The sequence below is a fragment of the Fusarium flagelliforme genome (assembly GCF_020744385.1).
Source record: "Fusarium flagelliforme strain FIESC 12 MPI-CAGE-AA-0113 chromosome Unknown B0J16scaffold_8, whole genome shotgun sequence".
NCBI classification, from domain to species: Eukaryota; Fungi; Ascomycota; class Sordariomycetes; order Hypocreales; family Nectriaceae; genus Fusarium; species Fusarium flagelliforme.
The window spans coordinates 1,108,797-1,121,884 of NW_025763510.1; the positions used below are offsets into that span (position 1 = coordinate 1,108,797).

Sequence of the window (13,088 nt, forward strand, 5' to 3'; positions counted from 1 at the left end):
AAAGCAAGAGACGAAATAATTTGGGCACTTCATGCTGTCTTAGACTAGGGCTTAGGCTACTTTATTATGATAGCCTAAGCTTTAGAGAAAGTTTGTACAGACACGTGCCCGGTTTAGAAGACTAAGTGACAGTTAAAATGATAGCTTAGGATTGAAAGCGCGCCCAAGGCTCGAGTTAGTCGGAATTGAGTCCCATCCATCCTGCAGTGACCAGACTCTCATGGTCCTTGCGATCACCAGCTCCTGTCCAGTAGAACAAACCACCCAAACCCAAGGCTTTGGCATATCCTGCCTTGATGGCGACTGTGCCGGGAACGTCAAATGACACAAAACCTTTGTCCCCTTCAGTGTCAACAAAAGACGCCGCCGCAACGTCTTGATCGACGTCTGCATCCACTACCCACTCGTCAGGCAAATCACAATAATCGATTTCGCCTGCACCTTCAAAAGGATGACCTGGTGCATGCGCCTGGCCGAAGTATCTGGCGTATACCGGGATACCCAGGACGATCTTGTGGCGAGGAAAACCATTCGCAATCAGATACTCGATACCGCGCTGACACGACTTACGGAGCGTCGGATATACCTCGTTCAGGTCCTCATTCGGAGGTAGAAGTTGTGCGTGATGCCCGCACACATCTGTCCACCCTCCCGTGAAGTCATATCCCATGAGATTGAGAAAGTCAAGCAACTCGGCCACTTCTGGTAGATTGAGATGCTTGAGACAGTACTCTCCCGTTGGAAGGGCACTCGTTAGCAGGTATTGAGAAGCTGGCATAGTCTCTCGGATAGCTTGGAGGAAGAGAAGATAGTCATGTCCCGCTTCGGGGGTCTGAGGATGCTCCCAGTCAACTACAATATGGTCAGCTTTCTTGTAACATGACGTTGATATCGGGCTCCACTCACTATCAACACCATCAAATTGATGAGTTTCGCAGAATTCACTGATTTGGGATGCAAAAGTTTGCCTGGCTTCTTCCTTCGCCGCAAGAGCAGGGAACTCTTTGCTGCTGGAGCCGCCGCCGATGGAAACAAGTGTCTTGATATGTGGGTGTTCACTCTTGAGTTTGGCGATCGCTGCGAGACAGCCCTTTTCGCCATCGACCATTTTCTCATTGTCGGCCCAATCGTCAAGGGCCTGGAAGGTCAAAGTCAGCGGATGATATTTCTGGGAACTATTTTGATGCCACTTACTCGCAGTGTACCGTCCTCATTGACACTGCGACGGTTAGTATCAGTACGGGGATGTGATAAGTCTAGAAATTTACCCGACAAAGGCGTAGAAGATGTGTGTGATATATGAGGTATCCAAGCATGATGGAGGACGCTCTTTGTAGCAGCGCCACGAGGGATAGTACACGGCGTTCATGTATTCAGATGACATAATGGATGCGATGATGGAACAATGAGAAGAACTGAGAAACAGGAACAGAAGTGTAGGATATAGAGGAGAACAAAGTAGAATATTTTAGGTATTAATACAGGTCTCAGGTTGTACAGAGACTCAGCCCCGATGACTCCTCACTATGGATGGTCAGTGATGATATTCAAGGCGGTTGGGCAGGTACAGTCGAATGATGTGATGCAGGGCCAAGCTGAGGCCAAGCTGAAGCTGAGGAAGTAGGTGCTTTTATACCAGGATCCTGCATGCAGATACAGATGCATGTCGGTCATTGGCAAGTGAATTGCTTGGAACTCGGAAGTCGGCATTGGGAAAGACTCACTGTGAATCCAATTGCCACTGACCTAATAAAAACAAGAAAAGATGATTGTCTTGAGCACTTGAACTTTCTTAATATGTCTCGTTGTCCTTTCATGCCAGTTTTCAGCTTCAGCTCATTTTTCTCCACCAAGTCATCTATTTGCTACTACCGCGCCGATCTTATGACAACTCACATCATTGAAGGATTTCCAAACAACTTGGCTTTGTTGAATCCATAGATATCCATTAGGAGTGCCGCCCTTGCCATGTAATACCACTCCAGACTACCCGCCATTACCTATCACCAAGTGTTCCTCATTGGCACCACCTCTCAACCTCGACACCATCAAGCTCATCGAGTATGTCTAACTGCAAACCTGGCTGTCTCGACGCGACAACAATAGTATCAAAAGTCTCCAGAACCTCCCTACACCAGTCCTCGTTAGGAATTCGATAGACCTGTGGAAATGCCTCTTGCTTAACAAGAGAATCCGCCCAAGAGACATCGACCTCCCGTGAAACAGCCAAGCCTTTGACCAACTCAGCACCTGGGGAATTATCTATCTGTGACTGACCAGCCTTGAAGCCTACACCCACTACCAGTACTCTAGGTGTTCTATCCGCGATCCTATGGCGCAGTGTCTGCAGTATTCTCTGGGCTAGCCTGTGAGGCCGAGACTGCATGGCCAGCGTAGCGCACTCCAACAGGGGAAAGTGACTATTGGAAAGGAGATAGAACGGATTGACAGGAATGCAATGCCCCCCTACCCCGACACTAGGAATATATGGCATATGGCCAAACGGCTTCGTTGAGGCTGCGTCGCAGACTTCATACGGGTCGATACCATGCGGGATACACGCATCAGCCATTTCATTGGCATAAGCGATGCAAACCATCCTTTGGCAGTTCTCGTAGAGCTTCATCATCTCGGCTACTTCTGGCTTCGACACGGGGACGATCGTGTCGAATATGGTAGAGTAGACTCGGGCGATGGCGTCGAGGGACCCGGGGGTGATATCGTCCAAGCCTGAGATGATCTTTGGAATAGACTTGGCAGGAGGTTCGACGCGTCCGGGGTCGACTCGCTAAGAACGTTAGTACAAGGATACTCTAGAATAGTTGATTGCATACCTCGGGAGACATTCCAGCAAAGAGTCTGCGGCTCGCAGCAAGAGGACCGAGAAGCTGACGAGTCATGCCCACAGTTACAGAGCTCTCAATAACGACCGTGGACCCAGAAGGAGCAACTTCACCCACAGTCTTCAACGCTTCGCGAAGATAAGAAGAGTCAATCGTCTTATCAGGCCGTAGAAGCGTTGGGACAGAGATCAAGAAGTGTGTTGCTCTTCGAAGATCCTGCGAGTCTCGAGAAAACTGCACATTGGTGTTATCTTCGTACTCGCCGGTGAGATCTTGAATCCTCTTGGCAGAGACATCGAAGCCAATGACTTGGTATCTCGACGAGAATGAACTGACGAGATGTTTGCCGACATAGCCAACACCAATAACTGCAACAATTGGCTCGTCCTGCTGGGTCACTTGAGTGAAGTGACCTAGTGTTCGATCGATGGCAGTATCAGAGTCTGAGGACGAGGAGCTGAGAGGAGGAGTATCAGGGTAGAAGGTAAAGCTATTGTCCAAACGACTCCAGGAAGAGTTGAGAGGAGAAGGCAATGAGAGCCTCTTCTCCCTTAGAGGGACAAGGCCTGAAAGAGGTTTTGGAAACATCACTTGGGCCATGCTTGGCAAGCGTTCGGTAAGGATATTTGGCAATGAATGGAAAGCACTAGTGACTTCTGATTGCAATGGTTTGGTGAAGATGGATCTGGTTATATGGCTGGTTCCTCTATCATATGTTTCCAAAAGACTGCGGTCCTAGATGACTGTGATTGCTATGGCCATGTACAAGATCGGGAGCTTGTGGTTGGTGCTTGTAGATCCATGACTTGCTTTGCTCCATCAACATAATGAAGCCTTTTGCCTGATTTTGGGATGATTTCCTATGGCAGTGAAGCTTTGCGTTGCTACAAGGTGTTTGCGCAATGATATCACGACTATCACTCGGCACTCTACTTTCTTCACTCAGTACACTCTCTCATTACGATGTTGCAAAAGTTCAGGACTAAGTTAGATCAAGAACCTCCACCATAACTAATGGTTAGTTAAGCAGTACTACTCTCTGTATGTCCCGATTGGGCTCCGCGTGCCCGGTTTGGTACTGATCCCCCTGGCTCCGCATTCCAGCAAAACGCTGATCTTTCCCATGAGGGAGAAAATAAAAGTCGATCTTCTCGATATGGGAAAGTGTAGAGATGAAAGAGTAACATACGCAACGGCAGCTAATGCAAGCCAAACGAGGTCAAAATATCTCACAACCTTGACGCTTCTCCCGACCCGAAAAGCTGGACAGATCACAGAATACAGGTACGAGACCGATAATGCACGGTTATTATATAGACATCAGTGGCTTTAGACTCTGAAACGGACCTTTTGCTGTGCGGTAACTGCGACGATCGGATATCCACCAATGGTTGTTTGTATGTTTGCTGCCATTCATGGTGTTCCTGTTTACGCATGTTTTCTATCGGGTGATTTCTCAACGTTAACGCCTCGGAACTTCAGAAGACACATGAGGAATTTCTGACCAAGCATAACCCCTTAAGCCTTTGCCGTTAGCTTTTACTGTTTGTGGAAGGTTCCTTATGGGTGTCTGCTAGACAAAGGATACCGTTACCGGAAATACTCCGATTATATGCCGCGGCTACAGATTTAGTAATCTCATATTCTTGCTATATGTCCCTCTGAGGCTTTTAAGCTTCTCAATAAATGGCTATTCTGTAGTTAAGTTGCTGAAAGGGCGATCTCCTCCGCCTCCGGTGTGAAGACGAACTATCGGAGTACCCGAGACACGATCTCGAGAACCTGCCATGCCAGGTGATCGATTCGCCTACCGTTACAAGCTGACGTAGCCTAGGGACTATGGAGGCCTTTCCGGTGGCCTCAATTGGCTTATATCGTTTGCTCGGACCAAATATGGAAAACCTGTTTGCCATATGCCCAACACTTCAAAACTAAGCTTACATTTATGATAGTTTTAGACATAACCGACTCCTAAATTCAAGCACGTGTTGGACTAACATGACAAGAACTTACCGGTTGAGTAAGATTCATCGTTCATACAATTCGTGCCGAATATATGGCGCTTGGTTTGCGAGTGTGGTTACCAACCTGCCTATCCTTTCTCATCGAATAACACGACGCAAACCATCACGAGTACTAAAGTGATAGATGAAGAGACTATCACACATAACGATGTGATATACATAATCCCTGTTGCATTAGAGTTGCTCCATACTCTAGACGCACCGGAACGACTAATTCCATGACCATGACACCCTCTTGTTTGCCGGAAGATCTCACGGCACAGAGTCCTGCTCGATCATGCAAGTTGGCCGACCGGAACTAACTTCCAAGTCAGTGACAGCTCTGGTAGTCTTGATTTTATGGGAAATATACTATAGCTGCTCTGTGAAGAGGTTGTGTGGGTGCTCTATAGTGTTGGGATGAATGTGCCGGATAGCTTTAGTGACTTGGTCATGCACCTTCGCACGTACTTAGCTTTACTAAGCTGTCAAAAAGGAGACACCTTAGCGTATAAACGGTTTACAAGACCTAGATACAGAAGAGTAAAATGCCAATGTTTATTGTTGCAGTAATATAAACCGTTGGATATGGAAGTTCTAACTTCAACCGAGGAACCTGGCTAGATGAACTGCCGCATTCCAGCAAATCCATGAACCTGGTAGCGAACAACCGTTGAAAAAGTTACTTTCAAATGCCGAAACGTTGGAAAATTCAACTCGATATTTACCGATCATCAATTCTATCGGTGGAGTTGCTGCAAGTCTTGGCCCTCGGAGTATAACGCCGCTCCACGCCCTCCATCAGGGCCGAGTAGCGTGACGTTACTCAACACCGTCGATATATCTAAGCAAGGAACGTTTCTGAGGGATCTTCAGAGCTAGTTTGTCTTTGAAACACATGAAGCTAACGGTTATGACCAATGTTGCGACGTGTGTTAACCATCGCATGTGAAGCGCCTCGACGACAGGAGTCAAAGCACACAAGAGACTCGCAGAGCGATTTTGATATGAGTAATAGGATTCATACATCGAGATAATCGACGGCAGTGGAGGAACTATTAGCTTGTAATAGCGTCAAAGTTGACCGTGACGACTCAGTAAGCTAACTACCTGACTGCACCGAAGTCGGTCGTGTATGAGGAAGAGCACGGGGGTCACTGCATCGTTGAGGCTGGTAGGTCGAATATACGATGTTTAACTTATGCTTAATACCAACCTATTATAACTCTTCTCTTACTATTGACATCCGTATGTCCTCTGCTGTTGACGCTTGAACTCCCTCCATCAGTTCCCAAGAACCATCATTTCCTTGTTGGACTCACACAATGGAAGCTTCACGTATCACGGAGACTATTGGTAATGCCAGGAAGGATGTAAGTTATCACCTCATTCTGCATGATGAACTATACTGACAAAGTAAAGAAACAACACTGGCGAGGTCCAGCTCCACAGAGAGGAAAAGGGACTCCTCCGCCCCCTTCATTCTTCTCGAGGGGAGCAAGCAGCAAATTTGTATTCAAGGACATCGATGGCCATTTTCATGATCTGAAACTGGGTGAAATCCTACAAAGAACCAGTTTCGACGACACCAGATCCTCTGATGAAAGTCTTGGTCCTTCAGTGTTCACTGCATCACCCTCGTACAAATCTTCATTTTCCCAAACTCCCATCGCTTCCCTGAACTCGTTCTATCCTCACAGTAAGCATGGAAGCCCATATATATCAGGGTCGTCTCACAATGGCCATCTCATCGTTCCTCGCACAAGGCTTCCAGACCCGGTAGCTCAGCGACGAGATAGTGGTTCACTGTATAGTGTGGAAGATATCTCTATTGAGGCTCACAAATATGCTGCCACTGCAACTCAGACTTCGCCTCGAAATTCTATCTTGAAGCAAAACACTGTTGATCCTACTCCCAAAGTTGAGATCGACTCTGAGTCGCAAAATCTGGATGGGTATTTGAGAAGGTACGGCCAGAGAAAAGTCACTCGGCACAAGTGGATCATGACCGGTTTCTTGGTTTCTGTCAAGTAGGTACCCTCATATTATCGCACCCAAAGGATGAGATTCTAACATGATACAGTTTTATGTTCATCTTTGCATCTTGGTGGTGGCCTCGATATTATTACGTCTATATCCCATTCATCTCGTTCCCATTGGTCCTCAACTGCATCATGATTGCCTCAATCATCTGCTTCACTCTGAGGAACCTCATCAAGGCCGAGAAAATCATTGAGCCAGATCATATTGAAAACCTAGTTATGATCATGCCTTGCTACAATGAGACCCTAGAAGAATGCACCAAGTCGCTTGACTCTCTTGTCAACCAAGTCGGCATCGACAATCACAAGAGAGGCATCGTGGTCATCTGTGACGGCCGTGTCCGTGGACCTGGGATGGAGAAAACAACAGCTCAGTACCTCAAGGACGACATCTTTGTTGGAAAAATCCATTCTGAGAAGATTCGTGGTGCATACAGAGCTTGGGACGGCCAAGCCATGGATGTTGACATCTCATGGGGTTACTATAAGGGTGTGCCGTTCTACTGCATTATCAAAGAACAGAACCAGGGAAAACGTGATAGTCTCATTGTTGTCCGTTCTTTTCTGTACAAGTTCAACATCCGAAACACCAACCCAACAACCATCTTCTCATCTCGGTTTCTTCTCTCAATGACAGATTGGCTCACTCAAGAAGTCAAAGTCAATGAGGTGGACCATCTAATTGGTATGGATGCAGACACCATATTCGATGAAACTTGCATTTCAGAGCTTCTCAAGGAGTCTAAGTATCCCAATACCGTGGGAGTCTGCGGTTATGTTGCAGTTGACTTCAGTGGAGGCAATTGGAACTTGTGGTCTATCTATCAGAACGCCGAGTATACAATCGCCCAGGGACTGAGGCGGCTGCACCAATCTATTGCTACTAAGAAGGTTTCTTGTCTACCTGGATGTTGCCAGTTGCTCAAGATATGCGACATGACATGCGGCGACAAGGTCCTCATTGAGCAGTTTGGATACTATCCCAGGCCTTTGGACGGCATGATCAAACGCATTCGAGCCACTGCATCTGAAGACCGAAACCATATATGCCAGCTCCTTACTACTTTTCCCGAAGCACAAACTCGTCAGGCTTTGCGAGCGAGAGCGTATACTGATGTCCCTCATTCCTGGAGTGTCTTCCTATCTCAACGTCGCCGTTGGACACTTGGAGCTACAAGCAATGATTTGCTGCTATTCACAGCTCGACACTGTCAATGGTGGGAACGTATAATCGCCTTCTCAAACGTTCTCACCTGGTGTCTTAATGTCTTTGTAATTGCATCTATTGGCTGCATGATCGTGGCCTTTATGCATCAACCATGGTGGATCATCATGGCATTTGCAGGAATCATGATCATTCCTCTCATCTACTACGTTATTATGGCAGTTTGGCTCCCTCAGTCAATGCTGGAGAGATTTCAGTATCTTCTTGGTCTCTTCATATTCGTTGTTCTAGGACCATTCTTGAACATCGCGGTTATGGTATTTGCAGTTTTTAACATGGATAGTTTTGGCTGGGGTAAGACTAGAAAGGTTGTCACTGAAGCTCCAGAAGAACAGGTACAGGAGAAACAAAAAATCGCGGATACAGGTAGCGGTTCTAGTTCTTCGCAGGTTAATGCGAGAGAGGAGGTGGCTACAGGCGTGCTGGTCATGAAGCCAGCGATAGTATACGTGCCTGCCACTACACAGCACAAGTAGTTTGAATACAGATATCACTTTCACACACCTTAGAATAGATAAGTCTAAGCAGAATAACCCTAAATCTACATCCAAAGTTCTGACCCAGGAACCTGCATCATCGTGCCTCGGCTAGTGGTCCGCTGTCTTGCCTTGTCTAGCTCATCAACCTGACAAAAGACTCCGTCGCATCAACATGTTCACGCCCCTTGCAGATCCGTTTCCTTTAGTTCATTCAAATCTAGCGGCTCAGTTGAAAAGTTCCATCACATCGAAGTTCAGTCATTAGCGCTTCGTGTAAAATCCTGGCGTTTACGTTTCACATGGTCCAAAGCCTGTATCCATCGCGCTAAACAACGGGAGTGGCACTTTTAGAAATTCCATCGAAACATGTTGATCATGCATTTCATTAGGAACGGTTGATTGAGAAACCAGGAACGGGTCCGCCTGGTGCCAGGCGCCATCACTAAGTTCTCTCAGTGTAGTATCCTTCTTACGTACGTCCTGATGTCGATCTCGTATACCAAGTTTGGATTGCCTCGATGCATGCTCAACGGCCTAGTGACCAGAATCCTCGGTCTGGATGCTCAATTAGGACCCCCGTGGTTGTCGATCAGTGATGGAAGCTTCTTAATGGCTTTGCCTTGGTCTCGTATCTGTATAGTAAGACCTGGTGGATCAGGCGATGTTGGGAATATCAAGAAACTATCACAGTTGCCCGATGCTAAGGTGGTCCGAGGTCGGACTGGACACCGTCCTCGTCATGAGCTACTCATTCTGATAAAGCAATATTTACGAACATGAATTACGGCGTTAAGAATCTAATGTAAGAAGTAGTTCATGGTTGGGGGCCTGCCAAGCATATAGCGTCCATACATATATCTATCACTTCCAGCCTACTATCTGCTGATCCTTACTTCAACCACCAAAGACTTCTTCTCACTACTACTGCAATAACATTACTCCTTACGATGAAGACCTGGTCTCTTCTTCTCCTGTCTGCTCTACCCAATGTGGTACTTGCTGATGGTTTCGTAGCCAGACGCCAGGGGGCAGAGTTCAACTTGCACGTTCGTCATGACGACGATGTATTAGATCATCCAACAAGGCTTTCGAAGAGAGCTTCTTGCGGCAAGGATACTGGCTCCTGTCCCAAGGGACAATGTTGCTCTGAGTCTGGCAACTGTGGCACTACTTCTGCTTATTGCACTTCACCACAATGCCAGATGGCCTACAGCAATGGCAACTGTGATGGCAGGTAAGTGATGCTCTATTAGTCTAGTTATGAACGTATACTCACTGCCTATCAGTAAAAAGCCCAAGGGTGAGACTACAGCGAACATTCCCAGGTCAACTACTGGCAAAGCCCCATATAGTAAGTACATGAGGTCATCCCTTAGTCGGCGGTTCTAATACAGGTCTAGATATATACATCACCAACTGCACCAATCCTGGGACTGTTGCCCTCACATTTGATGATGGCCCTTACAAGTATACTGGCCAGGTTCTAGACGTCCTCAAAAAACACAACATCAAAGCGACTTTCTTCATCACGGGCAATAATCTAGGAAAAGGTCAGATCGATGATCCTTCCACGCCCTGGCCCAAGATCCTCCGTCGTATGCACTCAGAAGGCCATCAGCTCGCCTCCCATAGCTGGTCGCATGAGGATCTCTCGGCTGCATCTTATGAGCTCCGTAAGCAGCAGATCATCTACAATGAGATGGCCTTCCGCAACGTCCTTGGCTTCTTCCCCAAGTACTTGCGTCCTCCTTATGGAACTTGCACGCGAGTATCGGGCTGTCTTGACTACGTGGCCAAGCTTGGTTACCACGTCGTGAACTGGAATGTTGATACCAAGGACTACCTGAATGACTCGCCGGTCAAGATCCAAACCAGCAAAAACACTTTCTTGGACGGTGTGTCTACTAATTCAAAGTCACATAGCTACATCGAGTTGAGCCATGATACACATGAGCAGACAGCTTATAACCTGACTGCTTTCATGATCAAGACTCTCAAGGCTAGAGGCTATCGTGCTGTCCCTGTTGGAGAGTGTCTTGGAGATGCCCGAGAGAATTGGTATGTCGATGCCAAGGGTACAAAGTCCGGTACGTCCAAACTCCGAGAAAGGGACGGTTTTAGTGAGTGATTGCGGTTTCTTTTGAACTGATTACTGATCTTCTTCTGATCAGAACCTCCACCATACTACCCTCCCCCTCCCCCTGCTCCTTCAGGAGTAACCAGAGATGGTACTTGTGGTGCCAAGAACGGTCTCAAGTGCAAGGGATCCAAATGGGGAGACTGTTGCTCCTACAACAACTTCTGGTAAGTCACTAGTATTGATCTCTCTACCATAGAAGATGCGACTAACATCTATTCTCTTAGTGGTTCAACGTCAGCCTACTGTGACGGCGGATGTCAATCTCAGTATGGAAAATGCAACAAGTTGAAGGCTAACGACCCGCTCATTGTCTCGGGTAATGGACTCTGCGGTGAGAAGTATCACCAGACATGCAAGGGCTCTAGTTATGGTAACTGCTGTTCCAAGAATGGCAATTGGTTAGTTCCGCGTGGTCTTTCTCTTGCATTATCTTCGTACTAATAGTGTCTCTAGTGGTAAGACGAGCGCATACTGTGGAAGCGGATGTCAGAGTGGCTTCGGACAGTGTTCCTATTCTTGACGAGTCGGCATATGTCGTTTAGGTCAGTATCTTGGTCTAGAATCTATCATATAGGGCTATCGATTATGGCTTTAGGATTAATGGTTGGTTTGGACATCTACGGATCTTACGCAGGGGTCAGATTGCTGTCATTCAGAACTTCTCTTTGCCTTGGGGCAGACTCGAAGAGTCTCTACACAAGACTAATACAATCATTCCTCAAGTTCATTGTAACACAGAAGTTTGATCCTACTGTCGATGCCTGTTGCTGCCTTGTACAACAACTCGGGTGGGTATCCGAGAAGTTACAGAAGAGGGCTCAATTCTCAGTTTAGTCGTGCCAAACACGGCTCAAGTATTGCGTCGTAGTCATAGAGTTTGTTTTGTGATTGTGAGTTCTCATACAGATCGTATCCAAGCATGTCACCGTAAGAGACCAAACCAAAGATGGTAAGCTTCATCCACGGCAAACACTTCAGCCTTGTTCTTGTCAGCACAGCCAAGAAGCAAATCCCTTTTTTGTTCAGTGACGTGACACCCTACATTGGATGTCATCAATGGACTACTCCGTCCCTTTGTCGTTAATGCCAGGGTCTTTGACCTCCTTCAAATCTTTTCTGCCGACGCCACAACATCGCCAATGTCCCTGTGACAGGACTCGGCGCACAAACAGGACGGAGGATTGTTACTATTGCAGAATCATGGTCTTGTCAGCCCTGGAAGCTTGAGATACCGTGGATCTAACCAGCCACGCGGCAGAAATGCATGTAGCCGCTGTATCTTCTTTTCTTACGGGAAAGTTGCCTCTTTTGTTATTATAGATGGATACGTATATCGGCTCTCTTCATGTTTATTTCATATCAGCTCGGAAGCATAGCCGCTGGAAATGAAACGTGGGAATAGAGCTTGTTTGGCCTCGTGCAGACAGACACATTCACTAATTGTCGTCATGTTTGGAAACAGGACTAAACTCTAGTCTAACTCAAAGACTCGACCATGTGGCAGACGTTGTGACAACCCTAACCAACAGAAATGACATCGACAGGTACATCTTGGCAACGCCTGCGAAGATTCTCTTAGCTCTCCCCATGCAGTTTGTTCGTCAAGCCCGGATCCTCTCAGCCGCAAGTATCAACCAACAACTTTTACTTGCACCAATCAGTTTGCCTGCAACTTGACACAATTGTCGAAGATCCGGGGGGTTGTTTGTCAGAGTCCTTTTCTGTAAGTGGTCGGGACAGCGTCAAAGCGCGCTCAATTTGTTCTTGACAGCGGTGTATGTACCGATTTTCATCTGGTTCTCATATCGGTACTTTATGACAGAATAAGCGCCGCCGCTTCTGCAGGAACACGTCAGATTATCTTGTGATTCATGTTGGTGATGGATCTTGGGATAGTATATTGACGAATGGTAAGTGAACATATCAGAGAGTCTACTTGAACTGTAAGATCGATTTCATTGAGACAACCAACAATCATTATTAAACGAGGCCGCTACTGATATGACACGGAAGAATCTAACTGAATGAAGTTCTGGCCGCATTGCCATGTCCGAAACGATAGTGTTGGTGGAAGTGTTGATATTCTCATGCGCAAATATAGCTTCACAATCAACACTCCCCAAAGGAGTACAAGATTGGGCTGTGACTCATTTCTTGATTGAGAGTCTGTATCACCTTACAGTCTATGCCTAAGACATTAGAGTCTCAAGGTAGACAGAAGCTTGGCCTAGGTACCCAAGTTGGTGAAGATATCATCATTAAGATAAACACAATTATTTCCCGAGCTTTACTGACATTTCAATAACAAAATTCAATCAATGTTGGTCACTTGGTGCAAACCTTCATCTTACGCAGC

The 13,088-nt window shown here is 46.7% G+C and overlaps 4 protein-coding genes across 4 annotated transcripts; 2 read left to right on the forward strand and 2 right to left on the reverse strand.

Moving 5' to 3' along the window:
• Positions 1 to 4: 4 nt before the first annotated feature.
• B0J16DRAFT_350259 (glycoside hydrolase superfamily) lies at positions 5 to 1,582 on the reverse strand. Its single transcript, XM_046129023.1, has 4 exons — positions 1,269 to 1,582; positions 1,195 to 1,219; positions 907 to 1,138; positions 5 to 852 (listed from the first exon to the last, which is right to left on the reverse strand). Exons 1-4 carry the CDS (start codon positions 1,382 to 1,384, stop codon positions 176 to 178), a joined length of 1,050 nt encoding a protein of 349 aa, XP_045977827.1. The 5' UTR covers positions 1,385 to 1,582; the 3' UTR covers positions 5 to 175.
• A 435-nt stretch (positions 1,583 to 2,017) lies between these two features.
• B0J16DRAFT_311358 (uncharacterized protein) lies at positions 2,018 to 3,443 on the reverse strand (the record flags this gene model as incomplete). The annotated part of the gene is made up of 2 exons (XM_046125005.1): positions 2,018 to 2,788; positions 2,835 to 3,443. The coding sequence occupies 2 exons, from the start codon at positions 3,441 to 3,443 to the stop codon at positions 2,018 to 2,020; spliced, it is 1,380 nt and encodes a 459-aa protein (XP_045977828.1).
• A 2,801-nt stretch (positions 3,444 to 6,244) lies between these two features.
• On the forward strand, positions 6,245 to 8,589 carry B0J16DRAFT_276433 (chitin synthase-domain-containing protein; the record flags this gene model as incomplete). Its single annotated transcript, XM_046123745.1, has 2 exons — positions 6,245 to 6,876; positions 6,930 to 8,589. The coding sequence occupies 2 exons, from the start codon at positions 6,245 to 6,247 to the stop codon at positions 8,587 to 8,589; spliced, it is 2,292 nt and encodes a 763-aa protein (XP_045977829.1).
• A 950-nt stretch (positions 8,590 to 9,539) lies between these two features.
• Positions 9,540 to 11,252, forward strand: B0J16DRAFT_275648 (uncharacterized protein; the record flags this gene model as incomplete). The annotated part of the gene is made up of 6 exons (XM_046123713.1): positions 9,540 to 9,826; positions 9,879 to 9,943; positions 9,969 to 10,667; positions 10,764 to 10,896; positions 10,957 to 11,130; positions 11,186 to 11,252. 6 exons carry the CDS (start codon positions 9,540 to 9,542, stop codon positions 11,250 to 11,252), a joined length of 1,425 nt encoding a protein of 474 aa, XP_045977830.1.
• Positions 11,253 to 13,088: the final 1,836 nt, after the last annotated feature.

What these genes read in the sequence shown, in the direction of transcription:
- B0J16DRAFT_350259 (XM_046129023.1), bottom strand. Translation starts at nt 1,384, where the DNA reads ATGTCATCTGAATACATGAACGCCGTGTACTATCCCTCGTGGCGCTGC. An exon ending in ATGAGGACGGTACACTGCGA is followed by an intron (nt 1,139 to 1,194) that starts GTAAGTGGCATC and finishes TTGACCTTCCAG; the next exon opens with GCCCTTGACGATTGGGCCGA. An exon ending in TCAATTTGATGGTGTTGATA is followed by an intron (nt 853 to 906) that starts GTGAGTGGAGCC and finishes ACCATATTGTAG; the next exon opens with TTGACTGGGAGCATCCTCAG.